Below are 22,072 nucleotides of genomic sequence, written 5' to 3'. Positions count from 1 at the left end.
AGCGCTTTACAGCATCCTCACCCAAAGCCCCCAGTGAGTAAGCCATAGGCGACTGGCTCATCTGTATAAGCGTTCAGTTTGTCCGAGCGTATGTGCTACTTCATGGAATAAATGCTCCCTGTAGACTAAAAATGTAGTTAAGGTGGTTATAGTTTATTAAATGTAAGTTTAAATGTTTAGATAACAACAATAAATGACAATTACTGCGTTAAATAGAAATTTTATTTTTCCAAACAGCAAAAATAATCATACGGTACAAAAAAAAGTAAGCACACTCACTTTACTCAATTACCCTATTTTCCTACAATGTAACAAACAAAAGTAACTCTTGCAAGACAAATACACAGATCAGACCGATGAATGCACAAGTAAAATGACTCAACACGCCATTAGGCTGTATTAAATTGCACGTTTACAATAGTGAAGAGATTTTTGAGGATTATGGGCTGCAAAAAACGGCAAAGATTTCACTCACATGGTACAATAAAAATGACGATATTGAAAAAGTGCTCCAAACCCGCAGCAAGGTAGAGTGAGCATCGAAGCTACTCAGACCTGTGGTATATGAACATTAAAGTAAATTGCATGGCTATTGGGTTTAATCAATTCCATCATTCTCTCAAAAGTACCACAATGTCTAAACAAAAATAAACTTCAATCCTTCCATTCACTTACATAACAGGGAATGAGGAAGAAAGAAAAATATTCATGACTCTTCATATACAAGAAGTTTTTAATAACTTAAACACCTCAGGAAGTTTCCCTAAATGTCCAACCAAACTGAACAAGAAACTGCAAAGTGCAAAATCAAATATTTTTTAGTATAAGCAGTTGCTCTTTCATTTGAAATAAAGGAAGGTTGGATAAACACTAAGAAAGCCGTTACACATCCCGTCTTCACGCCTGTGTAGTCTTGGCAGTCTTCGTACTCAAAGTTTCATTTTTCCTTCATGCATTCACAAAATCCTTTGAACACAAGTTGCATATGTACAGAAACAGCTGGACACACCTCTAGCAGTGGTAGGCTGTACAGTGGCACGACCGTAACCTCACTTCTACCAAGAAACTTTAGACCATTAAAAGATAGATCATGTCAATAGGTAAAGGCAGGCTTGCCAGCATCATTGACAGTCTCTAAGCAAACTATAATGCGCTTGTAACTGTGTACCGCTCTTATCCTTGCTTAAATTCTAAACGGAACTATAGACTACAGTACCTGAACTCTGTGTGTGCGTGTTTATTTGTTTTGCATAATCCAATCCTAGCTTGTCAGGGTGATATTCGTTTTGTCAAATTGATGGTCCAGATTTTTCCCTTCCATATATGTCAGCCTACCACAGCATATTAATTTATAATCTTAATTCAACTTAAATGTGTATGCAATAGCAGTCCTTCCAGTGGTCGCTTTGTTGTGTCCCACTACTCCATCTTTGACCTTTCCAGCTTGGTTTTTAGAATTTCCTGGGAAATAAAGAAGAGGTCATGACATGGAATTTCACAGTGATTCCCCCAACACATCTGATTGGCTGTGAAAGGAGATAATAGAGCTGCAGCCAAGAAGCCACATATTTACCTCTTCTTCGTCCAGCATCACAGGCAGCGCTCTACAGGAGGAGGAAGGAGGGGAAGTGGGGGTGGGGGGGTGAGTGAAGGCAGGTGCAGTTAAAGGGCATGCACTTGGCTCATGGGAGTTTACATGGGACTAGAACGAAAAATGATTGGTTCAGAGTGAGAACCAATCAGGTTGAGGAGGAGGTAGGTCCAAGCAAACAGAGGAGGCAGGATCAAGACATCTGATTGGTTAGCCCCACCTCCTCTACCTGCTTGGACTTGCTGATTGGTTCTCTCTCCGAACTCATTTTTCATTCTGCCCTCAGAACATCTTTGTACAAGTAAAACTGCCATGAGCTTGGATTTTTCACCTACGAGTACTTGATGACAATTCATCTAGCCTTCTACCTCCAACCATGTATCCTAATTAAGCTAGTGGGGTGGGGGGGGAGGTCTACAGCATATCCCAAGCAGCACAGAGAATAAAGTTGGAATACATCCTACACAGGATGTCTGTCCATCACAGAACAAATACATGCACACACTCACACATTATCACACACTACTGGGATCTTGTAACCAACAAATAGCCTAACTTTGTGTCTTTGGACTGCAGGCGGAAAGCAAACTTTGTAGAAAAAACGCATAACACAGGGAGAACATAAGTAAAAACATTTAGAAAGGAAAAAATACTGGATGACAAAATAATAGTTTGTATTATAATCTCAGCTAATTCTCCCTCCATTTACTATGCATTACAAAACTAGTCTAAACGCTACTATGCCCCGGCACTCTGTGTGTAGATTTTACATGTTCTCATTGCGAGTTTTCCCCAAGCACTACAGCTGTCTCTTAGTACAGTAACACAGTTAGGTGATTTAGAGCAGTGCTTCTCAAATCAGTCCTCGGGGACCCCCACATGGTCTGAGAAACGCCGATTTAGGGACTGTAAATGGCCTATTGCGCACGATTGTGCCACTATAATGGGCTCTCATCTCATCTCGTGCCCAGCTCTCCGCCAGAGATCAGCTCGAGACTCATCATGACCCTGTAACGGAGTACCACTTATGGAAGATGGGAGAATGGACTGCGCGATTATACTCACACGTCAGCTACAGATGTGGGAATATTCTCTTCCACCCACTTCAGATCATCGTCCTACAGAGAAAACATTACGCTGTTTAGAAACGATGCAAAAAACACAATTGCACCAATTTTCACAAATTTACAAATTATCCTAAACATTAAAACTGATAATTTAATTCAAATTGTTTATAACTACGATTTTTTTTTTCTTCAGGCCTTATTGGTTCCAAAACATCAACAGAAATATCTAGATTAGTTATACAACCTCTCTGCATATGCACGATATCTCAAGAGTGTTACTTTGTTTCATAAAAAGATTCAACCTCTTACCTCTTTACTTAGAAACTTCGGAGCTCCATTGGTCTCCGGCTTAGATCCCCTCATTTTCATTCCTTCTACATCATAAAATGAACAGCTTAGAATAGGCGAAAATTTGAATTAAATGAAATTATGTATCGCTCCCTCTCAAACGATACCCATCTAGATACATGAAGTGTACCATACAAAAAAAGATAATTAAAATATTGTATTTTAATAGTGTATTGAATTGTTTCAGCAATAATTTGATATGATTTTGAAATACAATATGATTCAGCTCTAATTTGATATGTCACAAAATGGTTATGGAATATGTGGCTGGTGAAGTGTCTCACCAAATGCTTCATTCAGCATAGGTTCCTTCTCTTCCTCTTCCTCCTCTTCATCATCAATAAGGGGAGAATGGGAGAACCTGGAGGTGGCCAGTAAAGGAACTGGCAATTCATATCTTTCATAAAAGATAGACTTATTCTACTCAAAGACATTCATTTCAGTGAATGGGAAAAATCTAAAACCAAAAAGCTCAGCCTGTTTCCAATGCTAGTCCATTTCTAGTCGATGTATCCTTGACCTCCTGACCTTTGGCTGTTCACAGATGGTCGTAGGAGCACCATAATGACAAGGAGAATCGTTGAGAAGAGCAGTCGCCAGAAGGCATCATCTACCCACAAGTCTTTCCATCCCTGGAAACACACATCATATTACACTCGCATGCACAAACACACACACCAGCATAAACTTACATCTCCTTCTACGCCTTTTACACAAACACACATACATTAGCACCTGTGAACCGGTCCTTCCAGTCTGAGACAAACATTCAACTGCTTGCTCAGGTCAGGGAGAAACAGGTCGAACAAATTGAGAAGGTAATTGGAACAACAGAAATCTAGACACTCACAGTCTGACAATCCACCAGTTTGAATTCTTTGGTTGTCCAGATGATAAAAATGATTGATGCTGAAAATGAATTGAGAAGTAAACATTTGTAATTATTAAATTTATTGACAAAACTGTAGATTAAAAAAATAAGGGAATTCCCTCAAAATTATTTATAGTTATTTCTCCACAACAACGAGTTCCCACGCATGAACACATGCATACAAAAACACTATGGAGAAGTCAGTCACTCACCTAGCACTGAGAAAATGAGCGTGTTAGTGAAGTGCTGGTATAAGGAGAGCTTCACAACATTTCTGCGCAGCTTAAGCAAGCGCGTAGTCTGGGAGAGACTGATGAAGATGTGAATGCTGGTGGTCAAAGATCATAAAAGGTCCCAGAAAACACACTATTCCCAATGGAAAGTTTCCAACTTGGAACATTTCCAAAATTCTCTAGCTTAACTTCCCATATGATGGAAAGTTTCTGGAAAGTTTACCAACCCCAATCCAAAAAGGCACTTATCACACACAACAACTGCAGTGTTCAGCAATGTTCCACCTTGTGTTGGCCGAACATGCTCATGAAACGAGTTAAGGATATCCACCACATAACGCAGGAGTCAATGAGAGACAGACTGAGGTCGGCCATCAGTGCTACGGTGCCATAGAAACTCTAAAATCAGGGGGAAAAGAAAGCATTGATTTAAGATCCAGAAAAAAACATTTAACATACAAAAAAAGTCTTCAATCACTATGAATTATTTTTTTCATTACTATTGTATAAATATTCATAAATATAAAGCCCTATACTGCAGATAAATCTTTTTCAACCCAGGGCTTGGGAGCCCCCAGACGGTCCATGTTTTTGCTCCCTCCCAGCTCCCCGCAGGACAGTCCCTGTTTTTGCTCCCTCCCAGCTCCCTGTCTAGGGGTCCCCAAGGGCCAGGTTAAGAAACACTGCTGTAGATACTCACCCCAGTGACCCTAAGCACACCTTCTACAGATGAAAAAAGCAGGTAGAGCAGCCCCACTGCTACCAACCGGTGCACTGTGGTCCCAAGCCTGGGTCTGTTGAGGTGACAATGAAAACAAAGCTTTAAGAGGAATGTGTGTGTGTGTGTGTGTCAGGTCATCAAACAAAAACTGTTGGCAATTCAACTAATGTATCACCTCCTGTAGCTCAACAAGTAAAGCATTGTGCAAAAAATGCGATGGTTCAAATCCCAAGGCGCATGCAAAAATTACAACCCATCTTTCTGCTTCTGCTTTGGATAAAACCTTATAATTAAAGAAAAAAAAACTGTAATTCATGATGAAGTGTTAGAGACAAGTGAATTTTAATCGTTAAGTCATGACATGTGACGAAAGTACCTACTTCACGATGCCGTAGCCTAAACTAACGATGAGCACTAGGATCCGTGCCAGCGACCTCTTCAGGGCCGACAGGAGTTCTGCAAAAATCACTGCACCTCGCACTGCATGGAAAAACACAACTGAGATACAGTTACAGCATTCAGCTGCAGATGAAAAGACAAGAAAAATGAACGTGACACACAAACAGGTCGTGCAAGATTGTTCTCGCACGCGCTTACCATATTCGCCGCGGGAGCGATTGCTCTCGTATTCAGAGTAAAACACGGCCTTCTCCAGCATTCCCAGCAGAATCACGGCGCCGATCCAGAACTGGATCCTCAGCAGGTCTCGCCAGTAGCAGACACACCAGAACAGCCAAAGCACCCCGAAGAGCACATATACATAGCACATGACCATGAAGAACTGTGGGAGAAAACGGTGACACAGTTAACCACTGCAGCACCTTAGGTGCTGATTGCAGTACCTGGACCTGGGGCATTTCTTGCTACTGAAAAAAAATCAGAGGCCAAGTCAAGTTTACATCTGGCCTGACCTCTTTTCGTTTTGAAGGAAAACTGGCATCGGCTAAATACTTGGGGCTAGGCTTAAAATACTCCGGGGATAGCCCCGAGTGAATGGACCTAACGATGCCCATGGGCTGGACGAGGAGGAGGTGATATACTCATCCTACCATCATGAGGGGCCAGTCTGCAGGGGAGGTATATCCATAAGGACCCTTCATCTGCACCGTCACTGCGGACATGCAAGCACACATGCACAGGTTAAGACAACATTCCCTGTCCCTTATATGCATAGAACACATGCATACTTCATTATTATCATAAAACATCTATGCGTCCATCCATTTTGTATACCCGCTTGGCCTATGCAGGGTTGCGGTGCTCCAGAGCCTATCCCAGAAGCTACAGGAGGTGGCTACAACCCATCACGGGGCTCACAAACCAAAACCGGGGGGGGGGGGGGGGGAGAGACACCAGAGGAATCCCCACAACGACACAGTAAGAATGCAAACTCCATATACATGGAGCCAGGTTTGGATACGCAACCCACAGTGCCAAAGGTGTGAGGCAACAGTGCTAACCTCTGTGCCACTGCACTACCCCAAAAGAAATCATAAAAACCTTGGTCAAATATAGTTTTTTCACCTTATCTGTGCTGTAAGCTAGTAACTGGGATTTACTACTTACTAGTAAAGGCAAAGTTTCGAGAGGAAACAGTGGACTGCTCCGAATTCCTTCGTACCGTTTCCAGCTTGTTGGTCAGATTCTGCACATTAACAATGAACATATATGGGCTGTCCTGCCATGCTTTTGCAACGGCACCAGCTGGCTGTGGGGGGCGGGGGGGGGGGGGGGGGGGCAGAGTACAAACACGCATTAAAATAGAGGTATTCAGGAAGTACTGCTGACAAAGCCGAATCTTCAGAGCCAAAAACATGCCCCCATAAATCCATCCATGCCACCACTCACCGGTTTCTCACGCCACATCGGGGGTGAACTCCGATTAAACAACCCGTTTCCTTCATCCTGGGAAAAGAGAAATAAATCAGCAAGAGAACAATCTCCGTGAACCATCAAAAGGACGAGAAACCACAATCATAAAATGTTAAGATTCTCCATAAGCCAAAAATGGAAATTATTTTCGGGTGAACAAAAGTTTTTTTATTTTTATTTTTTTTTTTACACAAAAGGCTGATAATCCATCTCCCATTTTTACCATCTTCTTCAATTATGCCAATGACACTCGATCCTCTATAGTATTGCAAGAGCTCTTCTGTACTTACATCCGGTTTGCTGAGGGGCTGATATGGAGGAAATGTCTGGTAATACACCTAAGGAGTACACAAACACACCCGAGTTTGAGAAAGTCTACAAAGAGTTGTCACAAAACAAACCCAACATGCTCCACAAAGTCAACTAGTATCCACCTTGCTAGTAAAGAGGGAAGAGCAGTTCTCGAACTCAACAAAACCATGGCTGTAAAAGCCATTCCAGTTGTCCTTCAGCATTTTCTCCATGCCAAACATATTTAATGCATCATTGTCCTGAGGGTGATGGAAAAAATAACTGTTAACAGACAGGAAAATTCCAAAAGTGTGAACATATATAATAGTGTTTGAGTACAAAGACGCTCACCGCCGTATTGAAGACCTCATTGTAGCACACAGAGGACCGGAGATACCAGCTGATGTTAAAGGCCGTATTTTCATCACAAGACGACTTATCGCCAGAAACTGAATTGAATAAACAAACAACAAACGGTAGAGCAACAGAACAGAAATATTTAAGCAGAATTATAACGATATGGAGCATATGAAATTTTAGTTTTCAAACTGGAATGTTAAAAGACGTTTTTTAACCATAATACAAATTTTTACAATCAGCCTCCTAAGTAACAGCAGCACTTACAGGTTATGTAGACCGTTGTGTTTGCAAACAGTGTTTTACGGAAAACGGCATAGTGGTCCTGAAAAGAAAATGTGCACAGGAATTTCTTGATAAATTTCCATTTCAGCAGTAATCTAAAATAACAGAGATAAGATATAGGCACATTCCCATCCATGTACAACCGTAAGCATGACAGAACTGCATTTTCTGCATGTCTCCATATGAAAGGACCTACCAAGTTTTCAATCACACAAATTCAATTAAAAAAATTCAATTCTAAAACTGATACAAGATTATGCATTAAACCCAACACGTACGATTCCAGGGCTCCACACAAATGCATCGGCAACCTTAACCACATAACATTAAAGAACCTTAGAATAGACAAATATTCTTTTTTGTAATTATACATATTCTAAAGCATTTAAGAACATTCAAACTTATTGCTGCTTGTGCTGGAAGGAAAATGACCGGGGTACATATATATTAGATGAATGTATTACACCCCCGACATACTGTAAAAAGCACATTAATACCATGTGTGGAAACTACAGCATAAAGATCATCATTATTAAAAATTAGGCCAGGGAATCTTAATTACTTAATCCTGTTTATCATTTAGCCAAGTTAACGAGCATCTATCAATGATTTGATCATTTTCCTCTGGCTGTATTCACACTTTATTATACCATATGTTGACATCGACAGCGACGCAACGATGTCACACTAAACCTGTGAAAAGTCTTTGATTCTTTTCACAAGGGAATGAAAGCTGGCTAGTTTATTATCGATTTAGCGTTGTGCAGTCTGACGGTGTGCATCTTAACTTATAAATCTTATTGGCTATTTGTGTAGAACTGCTGGATTTGACTTTAGTTCATATAAATGCTGCTGTAATGGGTAAGAAAAACAAAACGACACGGGGTTTGGAACTTGTTTTTGCAACCAGCTATTTAGATAACACTAATCTAATCGAAGAAATATGTCACGCTGGTTAATTTATAGAGCTAGCTAGCTGGTAAGCCATGCATTAGGTATGACACAACTCACAGCATTTAGAAGCAGAGAAATACAGGAACTCACCGAGCTGATGTCAATGTTCCACAAGGAGACCTCGGCCCCCTTCCCGGACCGGAACACTGAAATGAAGAACACTGAGAAAAACAAGTACGCTGTTGTATGTATCATTTTTTAAACAATTACAAAACATAAGGTATCTTCTACATTCGGTTCCGGGTGCTGTTCTCGGGCTTTCTCGAACGGTTCGTTTGGACTCCGTACTGCAGGTGGCGATGCTGGGCTGCGAGAAAACGGAAAGAACCGAGTTTCTCCAAAACGGCCGAAAGAGCACGATATCCTGAGCGGAATGGACACGCCCACTTCCGGATCATTTCTTGGATATATTTGTTGATTTGTATATACTTCGGAGCACCCCCCGGCCCGGGACTACAAACGCATCAGCGAATCAACTTTGCTGATGTGACTACCCTGCCAAGATGTTGGTGCTTTGTTTTTTCCAGATACTTACACCAAGTAAACCCCTGCATTAACGCGCCCAGACGAACCAGTGAGGCTTCCCGAAGCAATTGCGTTTGTAAGTGGAGCCACCTGCTGGTCAAAACGGCGTAGAGCAGGCTGTGGTGCAATACAATTATAATGCAATACAAGTCACACGAGCTGGTCAAACGAGTATTACAGCCGCAATGACGATTCAATATGTTTGTGCCATTTACAATCCTTCATTAGTTTATGATCAGTTAGTTGTATTTCTTTTTTTCTTCTATGATTGTAGTTTTCTAACATGGGAGGTAAAGAAGTCATTTGTTTTTTGTTTTGTGAAACTACTTATAAAAATATATTTTATAATGAAATTCTTGGAGAACTTCTGCAAAACAAAAGTTCTCCATCCACAGAGTCGATTAAAGAACTACGTCACTAAAATACAACCTACAACACGTGGGACTTCACTTCCGTGTATCTCCAATGAGCCAATGGCGTGTCTCTACGGGGAACGACGCCCTTTTGTCACAATCACGTGGTTCTCCGTGAACACGCTGTGGGGTCTCGCCTTCAAGTGTCCCACCATTATTGACTAATTTAGGAAAGTTGCTAATAAACCGTGTAGTCCAAAAATAAAAACACCGAGGAGACAATGACAGAAATCGAAACGAATGCCGTCGAAAGGTAGCTCTTTACTCTTCTGTTTGGGCATGCAACTCGCACTAAATTATTAAAGTAATCGGTTAATTTCTGGCAAAACTGCTGAGTTGGTCGCTGCTTTGCAGCACCGTCACTACGCACGTGGTGCCCTATACTGTCACTAGCTGCAGTAGGGATCCGAAACCACATCTATGGGGGATACTTCTTACCTAGATTTTTTCTTGTAGTTAAAACGCGAAATAACCGATTTCCGGGACATTGCACGTCACTCGATGGCGTGAAGGAGCCGCTGTCAGTTTTCGGGGGGGGGGCACTGCGGCTCACCCAGTCATTCTGTTCTGTTCTGAGTCTGAGATTGAAGTTATACTGCAAAAACAGAAGCCGCTGTGTTTATATTAATGGGTGGAGTTTATTTTTACTAGTCTAAAATAGCTAATGAATTCTTTTCAGTGTTATCCCAGATGGTGAAGGAGACAACGAGTTTAAGCAGTGTGACCAGATTTCATTTTATCGGTAAGCAATGGAAGCATCAGCAATATATAAAAATTAAAGCTTAATAAATGAGCAAACAAAAAAAAAAATATATATTTTTTTAATGAAAGGGATCTTAATGTTTGCCTCTGTCTCTTCTGCATCCTGTTACCTCCCGTTTAAATCCAGACGACAGAAGCAGGGAAATAGGCAACAGTATCACATCTTGCTGAATACTTTGGTGTTGACAGAAAAAGGAGCAGTAATGGAGCTTCTGGACCGAAATACTGAGGTATTTTTGGGTGGTAAAGTTCAAAGGTCAGCAGAACCAGTAATAAAAACATACCTGAAAACCAATCACTGTGTCTGTCTCTGAAATTCCCACCAACAAGCAATTAATTCACTGCACCTTTGCCCCAATGCAACTGTGTTGGATAAATCTGCGCATAAGTGTTGCAATGCGACAGCCTTTCCTGAGATTTCAGTATTAGGCCTTTGGATCACTGGTTCATTATTCAGTACTTCATGCTTTAATAAATGACTTAGACTTACTGTTTAGTAAATACTGCGCTGCATGACTGTTACAGGCACAGCTGGTTCTACAAGTATGTGCCATTAGAGGTGGAGCTATTAGGCTTTTAGTTGATGAACTCAAGCCAATTCGACCCCGCTACAAGGTTCCAGATGTTTTAACAAGAGAACCAGTTTACGAACGGTATGCAACCTCTTTAATTTTTTTTACACGTATGGAACTAGAGCTAAGTGTTGAAGAAAGGACTGAAATTATTATGACAGCACATTAGTTCATAGTTTGGTGAAGGTATAGCTTTATAACTCAAATTACAGTTAAATGTATGAGGTGTTATTTACATAATATTCACATCATATACTGTAGAAAAAATTAAAAGTGCCAAGTAATTGTTTGGATGTCGTAACTTTGACGTCAGACTCTTGGAACCTTTTTTTCCTGCCAGGTTGCACTTAGACAAAAAGGAAGAGAATTCTGTTACACTGGGCTGGGGTGTCTCTCGGTACCAAGTCCGCATACAAGCCTGCCCATTGCTGCTGGAGGTGTTGTGCGAGGGGGAGGTGACTGTCACATTAAACCAAAACGGCAGGCTGTACTTTGAGGTACTACAGGATCCACCCGCGATGAGGTGAGAGTGTTTGGCCAGACTTTCAAAAATGTGTGGCAGTGTGTAGACTTGTTTGCTCGTTTTGCGTTTCTGATAGTAACAAAGACCTGGATTTCCTGACATAGACCTGGCACAAATTACACGTGCAACAGACAGGTGCCATGAGCAGTCATGAAAAATTATCCAAATGACACCACAGCAAAAAAACTAGGTGAATATTTGTGTTGGGCAGTAAACAAATCCATTGTATATGTGCCATCTACTGTATATGGAGGTGGACGGCTCCTGATTCTGAACAGGTCCATGGGCTCAGGAGATTCACAGTTACTTTAACCTTAAGAAACCCAAGCATCATGCATGACAGTAATATCACTGCGGTTTAATCGGATGTTCTCCTAATAATTTAGATGTGAAAGTATCATCCTATTTCCGAATTTTATGAAACTGAACTGAAACTTGATTTCAAATGAAAACTGAAAATAATATAAAAATAAAAACTTAATTATAATACTAAATAATAATACTGCGTCGGGTTTATGCAGAGTGTGTGACTAAGACAAAGTGTGTGGCTTGCGGTGAAATCGCATGTGATCCTGACTGTTTGTGCTCCCTGCTGATTGGAAGAAGGTCCGGCCCCCTGTCCAGCAGTCAAAAGCATTCTTGGCATTATAGTGCAGCTTTCGTAACGACCTAACTTACGTATCCATCCGCCAAAGCGAGAAAATCATCAATTTGCAATTAATACCATCTTATGACCTCTATACTATACATGGTAATGAGTCCAAAGTAATTTCACCAAAAGGTGAAAGTAAAATAATCATATTCGTCTTCTTAAGACGTTAATGTGTGTTGGAGCTCTAAGACACCAAGTTCTACTTAAGTTGTATTTCTAAGTTATAGTTGCTTCCTCTTGTGTTTCATTGCTCTTCAGGCCTTTGACGTCGGTGGTAAGTGAAGCATCCTTTACTCACTGATTGACACTGACTTCACATCATGAACATTACTGACCTGTCATCAAGGTTCAGTAGTTCAGTAAGAATATTATTCCCTTAAATGTTTATAATAATAATTATTATTATTTATTTAGTTATTTCTTATATACATTTTTCAATGTCCAGGATGAAGAAGAGGACCCCACTGGATTGTGGAGGGAGAAATTTAAACATTTTGTGGACATCAAAGGAAGTGGTTGGTGGTTGTTATGTAAAATACATATAAAGAAAATGTATGGATTTGAAACAGGAGGATTGAAATATATGACCAGTTTGTTTCTGTCTAAATAAATCAAACAGGGCCCAGTTCTGTAGGTGTGGACCTCAGGCTGTGTGGCTTTTCCCATTTGTATGGTCTTCCTGAACATGCTGATACCTTCCAGCTGAAAGACACTAGGTAAAGTCCCTGGCAGTGAAGAACAGGAGGCTTTGAATTTTTGATTTCGAAATGCACTCTGTGCAGATCTGTGTTAGCATGTGCTAACACATTAGCTTGATCTTGTGGCCATTTCTCTGAGATCATACCTCTGCTTTGTTGTGTTGGACTTCAGTGACGGAGAGCCCTACCGTCTGTACAACCTGGATGTTTTCGGATACGACATTCACAGTCGCTTGGGACTGTATGGTTCTGTCCCTCTTGTGCTGGCCCACAATACCAGCAGGACTATTGGTGTATTCTGGCTGAATGCATCAGAGACGCTGGTGGACCTCCAGTGCATCTCCGATGGTGTGCCTTCCTCCGATCTGCAGGTGCTTTCTTATTTCTGTATGCTACTCCTACACAGTAACTAGAACAGAGAAGGTGAGTAACTCAAGTGAAGTGCTTAATAGATATGTACATACCTGGGGAAATTATTCCAGTCCGTGCGGCAAGTAGAATCACATGCAACAGGGATAGGACACGGGATAGGACATGGGATAGAACACGGGATAGAACACGGGATAGGACACGGGATAGAACACGGGATAGGACATGGGATAGGACACGGGATAGGACACGGGATAGGACACGGGATAGGACATGGGATAGGACACGGGATAGGACACGGGATAGGACAATTCGCCGTGACTTATTTAGTGGGTGAAGGGTTTCAGGGGCACAGAAGGAATTACGCAGAACTGGAACATTTAAAACATTATTTTAGCAAGTGCAAAAATATCAAAATCTATCACAGGAAACAGGATTGCCAGGTTTCTTGGCAATAGACAAAAACAACTGCCAGCCATCCAGCATTCCTCCCCAAGTGCAAGCCCACGAAGATTTTGGTTGCAAATTGTTTGCTCCTTTTATGCAGTCATGCATCGACTAATGACAGAGGTGCGCTCTGAGGAATACGTCTTAGGTGAATTTGTCATTGTGCGAATATCATGGAATGTACTGACACAAACCTAGATGGTATAGCCTAATGCTGGCCTAGGCTATATGGTATAGCCTAAATAACGAAAGTACAAAAGAAAAGTACAGTATAGTAAATACATAAGCCAGTAACATACCTGTTTATTATCATTATGTTACATTATAAGTATCATGTACGATATATACTGTAGATGTATGTGCTATACTTTTATAGGACTGGCAGTGTAGTAGGTTTGTTTACACCAGCATCACCACAAAGAGCAAAATGTGGTTTTTCGGCACATAACTGTATTTTAATATTTTTGTATTCGATTTTATTGTATCCTCGTAATCTCTTTATCCTCTTAATTCAGTGTTCAGTAGTTGCTTTTCTTGGCCCTTAGGGATTCACCCCTCCTCCGGCGAAGAGGAGGTACTTGCAGCCCCACACAGACCTTACTTGGATGTCAGAGAGTGGTGTGATTGACAGCTTCATTCTGCTTGGCCCTGGGCCCCCCCAGGTCTTCTCTCAGTATGCTGAGCTGACCGGTACTCAACCTCCTTCTGTAACTTACTCTTATTTGTGTTTATGTACACTTAATACTTAAACCTTGCTCTTTGGGTGGTGCCAGGTTACCAGGCCATGCCCCCCCTTTTCTCCCTGGGTTACCACCAATGCCGCTGGAATTATGAGAATGAGGCTGATGTCAAGGAAGTGGATGCTGGGTTTGATAGCCATGCCATTCCTTATGATGTCATGTGGTTGGACATTGAGCATACGAACGAGAAGCGGTACTTTACCTGGGACCCTCGCCGGTTCCCCAATCCTATATGTCTGCAGCGCCACCTAGAGGAGCGAAACAGGAAGGTGAGGTGGCTGTGGTTTACACCGGTCGTCAACTAGGTCAATCGGCAAGACATTTCTAGTCGATCGCGATAACATCCGCTGAACCACACCCCCAAAAATTTAGGTTTAGAAATACGGGCAGTCAAAATAAAAACTGTCGTCATGGCAAGTTCTATTGTAATCTGTTGTATGTGGTGATCACGTCTCCTGAAGTTCCTATATTTCTGCCTAACAGCTGGTGGTCATCAGTGACCCTCACATCAAAGTGGATCCTGCCTGGTCCATTTACTGTGAGGCCAGGAAGTCAGGCCACTTTGTGAGGGACAGGGAAGGAGGTCCGTTTTGTGGGCGCTGCTGGCCAGGTACAGTAGGAGGGTGTTGGTTAGCCAGGTTCTTCTCAGGCTTTTGTAGCTTGTTCGTCTTTTTCAGTGTCTGTTCTTGGTCTTTAGGTGCCTCATGTTACCTGGACTTCAGCAGCAGCACCGTCCGGACGTGGTACTCCTGTCTCTTTGCTCTGGAGAAATACAAGGTGACCGTGAATCGACCTCAATCTTGGATTTAGTGGTTTCGATTTGTTGGGTGCACTTTTGACGCTCTGACTTCAGTGTAATGTTGTCATGTGTATGTCTGCGTGTCCACATGCACAAAAAGGGCTCCACAGAAAACATGTTTATATGGAATGACATGAATGAGCCGTCTGTGTTTGATGGGCCAGAGAAGACCATGCCCAAGGATGCGGTACATTATGGGGGTGTGGAACATCGGGAACTCCACAACTTGTATGGCTTCTATCAGGTGAGGTTCCTGAAGAAGAAAAAGTATTTTATTTATTCACCTTTAACACTCGCATTCTAATTTCTTCTCCTTTTCTCCCTCCGCCTGTTTTTTTCCACTGTTTTTCGCTTTAGCACATGGCTACGGTGGACGGTCTGATATCTCGATCACACGGCCTGGACAGACCATTTGTCCTGTCGCGCTCCTTCTTTGCAGGGTCACAGAGACTGGGTGAGCCAGTACAAGAGCTGCACACATAGGCTGCAGAAGCATGACTGCTCATCCGTACCCAGAGTGTTGTATGTGTTTCTGTGTCTCTGACAGGTGCAATATGGACAGGGGACAATATGGCCACCTGGGAATACTTGAAGATCTCAATCCCAATGCTTTTGGCCCTGAGTGTTGCGGGGATAGCCTTCTGTGGGGGTGAGATTAGCTGTCAGTTATTAGGCATCCTATTTGACAAACATGAAAGAGATTGTCAGACAACACCTTCTTATAATGAGGTACACCATTTTGGTAGCATATTAGCTATAATCTTATATTTAAGAGTATTGACATTAGGGCTGCATGATATCATAATATATTCATGATCATAATCATGTGCACATATGCAATAATCACCAGGACTTTAGATTACAGGCGTAAAAATCTGTCCGGACCCCATCTTTTTGGTACTATATGTATGTCAACTCACGCCAAAAATTTTATTAAGCAGATTAGTAATACACCTAAAATATTAATGAGAGATGTATGGCGATATCCAAATGTTAGTAATCTGTTTAAATTTGGTCTATCTTTATGCTTATTAAACTTGGTTAGTGGAGGACACCACATGCTACTGTTTCGGTAAATTATGGAAGCGATAAGAACTGAAGTGGCGGTGAAGAAAGGGACAGATCAGCAACCACAGCTACTTTCATAAGGCGCCATGGCAATACACCTTTCGTTAATATTTTAGGCACACTGCTAATCTGCTTATCAAACTGTGGGTGTAAATAATGTCCGTAGAATACAGAAAAGCCAGTCATTTTCCGCACAGATTTTTCCGCCAGTCATCTGAAGTCCTGCAGTCACGTTTCATTTATCAGTACTGCGCTGCATCTACTTTGTGTCTGTTGACAGCTCACGGAAACACCACCAACTTATTTGACACATTTTATTAGTAGACGATAACTTACAGTTTGGCTTTTTTTTTTATTTCGGGTAAATTTCTACTTTTCTTTTTTGTATTATAGATAGGACGATGTTAAGCAGACTTGCAATGTGATATCTTGCAGCCCTAATGGAGATGAAAAGATTATTTTGGACCAGTCCTTATTCTTCTGTCTCATTCCTCTTTGTCTTCCTCCGCGTTAGCGGATGTTGGAGGGTTTTTCCGGGACCCGGAGCCAGAATTGCTGGTTCGTTGGTATCAAGCAGGGTCACTGCAGCCGTTTTTTCGGGGTCACTCCTGTCGAGAGACGAAGAGGCGGGAGCCCTGGCTGTTTGGAGACCCCTTTACTGCCGCTATTCGCGCTGCAGTTCAGCAGAGATACTGCCTGCTGCCTTATTGGTACACGCTCTTCTATGAAGCCCATACCTCTGCTCAACCCCCTATGAGGTAAACACAGAGTAAAAAGCAGTGGCCTTATACCGGATTGCTGCTGTGCACCTTGGATCTGACCTTTGCTTTCTTCTGCATCTGTATCAGACCACTGTGGGTGGAGTTTCCTGGGGAGCAGGACACCTTCTCCGTGGAGAATCAGTACATGATTGGTACCAATGATGATAATTATGACGTTTATTGGTGTATTATAGTGCAGGACCAAATAAATGGTATTATTACTGTGGGGAAGCCTAAGATGAATTAGAATCTCAATATTTACATATCATAAGTAATCGAACTGGCACTAAGCAAACAATATTCCAATAAGAGGTGTTCAGGGACCTTTTTAGCCTGAGAATGTTCCGTTTTGCAGGAAATGCTCTTTTAGCCTGTCCCGTGGCTGATCCTGGAGTCACAGAGGTCAAGGTCGTCCTTCCTGGATCCAGTGAGGTTAGATACATTTTGGTTTATTCTCCAAACCTGCTGAATGACAAAGTGCAGATGTATTAGTGTGTTTATGCATGTTTTTTTTAACGTGTCGGTCTTCATTCTGCAGTACTGGTATGATGTCCAAACAAATGTGATTTTTGCTGGTGGCAAAACGTTGAGTCTGCCGGTGACCTTGGACACTGTGAGTACATCCACATACCCCTACAGAATTGTGATCCAGATAAATCTAGTGTGTGTTCTCTGGTCATTCTGCAAGCATTGCATTTACATGAAACACTTTTCTCGGTTCTTGGTTTAGGTTCCCCTTTTTCAGCGTGGAGGTACAATAGTGCCCAGAAAGACTGAATCAGGTTCTTGTTCGGCCGATCTGCAGAAAGTTCCCTTCACTCTTACCGTGGCTTTGGATTCCAAGGTGAAAATATAACACATTGCTTTTACCCTAGTGATTTCATTCCCATTTCCTACATTTAGGTGGGAATTGGGGTAGTCAGTTTCCCAAAATAATCATGAATAATAATAATAATAATAATAATAATAATAATACTAAACCTGGTTCCTGTATGCTGCAGACAGAGAATTCGTGACTTTGTGCTCTTCTTTCCGATCGGCTGTTTTGCAGGCTTGTGCCATGGGCCAGCTCTTCCTGGACGATGGACACTCCTTCAGTTATCAGGACAGGAAACAGTATTCTCTCCGCAGGTTTTCTCTGCAGGGGGGCCGTCTGGTGTGTTGGTGAGAGCAGCTGGCAGGCTTTGTATGTAGACGCAGGCAGCCTGGTCGTAGTAGAACGTCAACCTTACGGTCCGAAAGAGACCAAACACGTGCACAGATACACCATCTCAATCTAAATGTCAAGCCCAAAATGGCAACTGTACTGTTCGTATAGAAGGCAAAATACCAACTCTGTCATGTTTTATAGAGAAGATGCCCGCATAACTTACATTTACAGCTGGGAAATGTGGCTGTTTGTCTTATATTCCCAGTTCTGCCGACGATGCAGGGCTCTTTGACCCTGGGTGCACGGTCAGTTCTGTCAGCTTCTTGGGGGTAAAGAATAAACCGTCTGCTGTAACGACACGTATTTCTGGTGAGAGCCTGAAGACATGAACAACAACAACGGAAACCAAATAATTCAATAATACATTTTCTCCTAAAAACAATATTAAATTATTAGATTGATAAAGCTTGAAACCAGTAAGCACTAAATTCATTTGTCGGCTATGTTTGCCTCGAAGACGATGTTTACTGAATCAGCATGTAAAAAGGGTTTGGCGTGGTGTGGTTTTGCAAACTTTAGCTTGATCATTTTAATAATCCAGATGACATGCGTCTGAAGGTGTATCAACAACTTTCAAAGTAAGCAAACGTAATATCTGTGTATTGCCGATGGATGAAATGTGCGGACTGATTTTCAGGAATGTAACATTTCTTTAATTCTCTTCACTATAGGCGTGGAAGAAATCTGCAAATCAGTCCAGTATCAGGGAGAGAAGCATTTGCTGCTGGTGGGAGACCTGAATCTCAATGTGGGAAAAGACTGGGAAATTAAAATTCAGTAGAAAGCAGTTTACAAAATGCACTTTGCTTCAAGGTATATTGCAACAGATCATAATATTGCATATGTTCCTGTTTTGCCAGTGTACCATGCAGTTGTACTCATACTGGAATAATGACATATGGAGATTATGCAGATATTCACCCCAAATTCAGAAAATTCTAACAATACATAAAAAAAATTTTTGCTCACTTTGTCATTGTGGAGCACTTTGTCTTGGTCACAGAAAAGAGATGTCATTGGTTTATGCCAAGAGTTTGTTTTCATACTGTTTGACAAAAAACATGAAATATTAAAAGAGGGTCAATACTGTATATCACATAGTCTGTATTTTTGAATAAATAATTTTTAAATAAAGCAGAGTTGAAACCCAGTATAATTTTTTTTGTATTTCTTAATACTATCTTATGGTATGCTCAATAATCAGGGATGCACGTGATTGACACGCAAGTACGCATTCACCTTTAAAAGTGATACGTGCAGCAATCAATAGTTGTAACAACACAAATGTGTATGTATTTTATGTGCAGTTGCACTGCTATCACAAAATATTTCCATGGATTTGAACCTTTATACTGCAAATGAAGTACGAATTAGAATATATAGGTTAAAAATTCACGGTACAGTGCATGTTGGATTATCTAACAGTGATATTAGGAGAGCAGATCAGCTGACCAGAGAAATCAAGTGATTTTGTTTTCTTGCGTCAATGACAGTCCAATGAGAAAGAATTTGTACCAGTCGGTGTCTGTTACACTGTGTGTTTTGATTGGACAGAAGTGGTCTCATTGGAAATAACCAATCAGATGTTTGCATTTACTGTAATTTTGCCCTCAGATTGGTACAAATTGGTGCTCCTTCTTCTGACAGTGTAAGAAGGATCAAAAAAGGGGAATAGAATTAGATGAAGGCGCTGATAATGGAAAAATGGTTGACTTTCGGCATCTGAATTAAATATCCATGTCAAATATCAATGGACATCAGGAATTGAATATCCAATGAATTATCAAAGAAATGTTGAAAAATAAAACAAACTACATTCTTACTAGATACAGAAAAGGAATTTGAGCCAGATGAAAATGTTGGAAAAAAATTGTGATAATTTACTGGATGAACAGTCGGTAAGATGTTGCTAGAAAATTAGTTGGTTATCACCTTGTTACTCATTTAATTCCTGTCCTGTCCTATGTCCTTGCCCAGGTTGGATGGCTTCTATGAGGCCTTGAAAGGCGGTAAAGCTGCTGAGTCTATGCAGGACTTCACTGGTGCATTGAGGGTGGCTCCCAGAGATCTCTGCAAGTTCATGCTGAAAACCTTCCAGTGCCTTGATGGCCTCTTCCATTGGTATGAGAACCTCATTACTGTATGTCTCTCAGAATCAAATCAACCTACTCTGGTTTTTCCATGATGCAAAAAGCAGTACTAACACACAGTCCAGAGCTCAAAGAAAGAATCAAGCTCATTTTGAAGCTGTTATGAATTCTTTTTTAGGACAGTTGGCTTCAGATTTGGACACACTCTGGTAAACACTTCCTAACACCAACCACCTGCCCTGCCTCATCTTCAGTCCATCTGACCTGGCATCAAAACAGTTCTAGACAGAACAGCGAGTTCAGTTAATTGAAATGACTAACATGATTGCTTTATTTGTTAATATGAATGTTAAAAGCAGATGTTGTCATGTAAAAATGCTGACTGGCTGTTACCATCACCATATATCATTTTCTACAAGTTTTCTGTCGTTTTCGAATAATATAATATCTATTTTACTGATCCCAGAGGAAAATTCCTTTGCATACAGCAGCAAGTAAATAAAGTCAAAATATATAATTTTATATATTATATATAATTTTATATAATATATAAAAATTCAGGTCAGCACTGATTAACACAAATGACAGATCCCTGAGATTATGTCCTGGACACAAATCGAACATTTCAGAATCATCAAACTAAACAAAGTTTAATAACATTTAGTCTCCAGATATTGCCTTCTGTGCAAATAAGAAGTGATACGCCATGTGTTTTCAGTTCATGAGACTATAGAGGCTTAAACCCAGTGGATTTTAAAATAGGTGTAACCTGAACTAGGTAGCTTTGCGGACAGCAGTATGATCTCACACCTTCAGCTGCTTATGGGTACAGGGGCTGTGGGCTTTGACACAGGGACGTGTTCCTGGGAGAGAGCTGCTGACTCCACCACATGCCCCTCACTACACTAACTCTACACTAACACCAACTTTCGTTTGCTGTTGTGTCTTCGTTACAAATAAAGTGACCATTGCATACATTCTCTTTTTTTTGATACCTAAAAATATTGGATACCCTCACAGCAACAGAGAAGCTTTCATTATCAATATAATGTCTGATCTACAAACTCTTACTATGGGGCATGAGGATCAAAGCCAGTGAACTGTAAGATGCCCCTAACTGTGTTTGAGTTGCCCTTTACTTTTTCCAGTTGCTCATTTCCTCTAATATGCCTTCATGGATGTTTTTTTTACTCCCTTTAGCCTTTGCTTTCCTCACACACAATGACCTGAATACACAGGGATGCAACCTTGCATTTTACAAACATGGGAACATACAATGTCCACATACAACATCCATTTTCTGAAACCACTTGTCCTATTCAGGGTCATGGGGGAGGCTACAGGCACGAGGCAGGGAACAAGTCGGGGTGGGGGGGGGCAGCCCATCGCAGGGCACACTGTCTCTCGCACAATCACACAAATGGCCGATTTTGCTAACTCCAATTAGCCTCAGCATGGATTTTGACTGGGGGGGCGGACGGACTGGAGGACGCAGAGGAATCCCCACCATGACACAGGTAGAACATGCAGACTCCACAAACGGAACCCTGGCCCCATAAGTGTGAGGTTACAGCGCTAACCACTGCACCACTGTCACCCCCATATATAATGTGTAGGGTTTATATACATATATTATGTTTATTTCTATGAGTACAAGCAGTCATAAGGAACATTTTACCAATCATGTTTCTAATGATTTCCTTATACTAAATCCATAATAAGACAACATATGGATGATAAAACCTAGGAAATGAGCAGCACAGTCACTCAGTGGTTAGCGCTGCTGTATACGCTCACAGCCCCAGGGTTAGCCGCTTGACTCCTGCCCTGAGTGTGTGTCTGTGCACGTATGT

General features: G+C 41.4%; 2 protein-coding genes across 6 annotated transcripts; one reads left to right on the top strand and one right to left on the bottom strand.

Annotated features, from left to right (window-relative positions):
- Positions 1 to 204: 204 nt before the first annotated feature.
- LOC125707314 (transmembrane protein 87A-like) lies at positions 205 to 9,144 on the bottom strand. 2 transcript variants are annotated; one of them, XM_048974364.1, is made up of 21 exons: positions 9,126 to 9,144; positions 8,681 to 8,897; positions 7,619 to 7,676; positions 7,346 to 7,443; positions 7,138 to 7,254; positions 6,994 to 7,041; positions 6,680 to 6,736; positions 6,398 to 6,539; positions 5,881 to 5,942; positions 5,429 to 5,612; positions 5,212 to 5,311; positions 4,811 to 4,904; positions 4,438 to 4,509; positions 4,090 to 4,198; positions 3,857 to 3,915; positions 3,535 to 3,638; positions 3,291 to 3,367; positions 2,968 to 3,032; positions 2,657 to 2,709; positions 1,574 to 1,604; positions 205 to 1,461 (listed from the first exon to the last, which is right to left on the bottom strand). In XM_048974364.1, the coding sequence occupies exons 2-21, from the start codon at positions 8,783 to 8,785 to the stop codon at positions 1,420 to 1,422; spliced, it is 1,677 nt and encodes a 558-aa protein (XP_048830321.1). In that variant the 5' UTR covers positions 8,786 to 8,897; positions 9,126 to 9,144; the 3' UTR covers positions 205 to 1,419. The 2 variants fall into 2 exon arrangements, with proteins under 2 accessions (XP_048830321.1, XP_048830320.1); XM_048974363.1 differs by lacking the exon at positions 9,126 to 9,144 and having other exon boundaries at positions 8,681 to 9,122.
- A 466-nt stretch (positions 9,145 to 9,610) lies between these two features.
- On the top strand, positions 9,611 to 20,742 carry ganc (glucosidase, alpha; neutral C). 4 transcript variants are annotated; one of them, XR_007382256.1, is made up of 26 exons: positions 9,611 to 9,781; positions 10,208 to 10,270; positions 10,418 to 10,520; positions 10,816 to 10,943; positions 11,203 to 11,385; positions 12,296 to 12,311; positions 12,483 to 12,552; positions 12,657 to 12,753; positions 12,908 to 13,106; positions 14,097 to 14,241; positions 14,325 to 14,560; positions 14,775 to 14,901; positions 14,989 to 15,068; positions 15,191 to 15,334; positions 15,448 to 15,544; positions 15,638 to 15,739; positions 16,673 to 16,916; positions 17,007 to 17,071; positions 17,275 to 17,351; positions 17,458 to 17,532; positions 17,650 to 17,763; positions 17,971 to 18,083; positions 18,335 to 18,438; positions 18,801 to 18,942; positions 20,107 to 20,250; positions 20,398 to 20,742. XR_007382256.1 is itself a non-coding variant. In XM_048974361.1 (25 exons), the coding sequence occupies exons 1-24, from the start codon at positions 9,750 to 9,752 to the stop codon at positions 18,908 to 18,910; spliced, it is 2,724 nt and encodes a 907-aa protein (XP_048830318.1). In that variant the 5' UTR covers positions 9,611 to 9,749; the 3' UTR covers positions 18,911 to 18,942; positions 20,107 to 20,742. The 4 variants fall into 4 exon arrangements, 3 of the variants coding, with proteins under 3 accessions (XP_048830318.1, XP_048830317.1, XP_048830319.1); XM_048974361.1 differs by having other exon boundaries at positions 20,107 to 20,742; XM_048974360.1 differs by lacking the exons at positions 20,107 to 20,250; positions 20,398 to 20,742 and having other exon boundaries at positions 18,801 to 19,279.
- The last annotated feature ends 1,330 nt before the right edge of the window (positions 20,743 to 22,072 follow it).

Source organism: Brienomyrus brachyistius, chromosome 14 (genome assembly GCF_023856365.1).
Source record: "Brienomyrus brachyistius isolate T26 chromosome 14, BBRACH_0.4, whole genome shotgun sequence".
NCBI lineage: Eukaryota > Metazoa > Chordata > Actinopteri > Osteoglossiformes > Mormyridae > Brienomyrus > Brienomyrus brachyistius.
The sequence above is the reverse complement of the archived record's forward strand: the minus strand, read 5'-3'. Positions and strand labels throughout refer to the sequence as shown.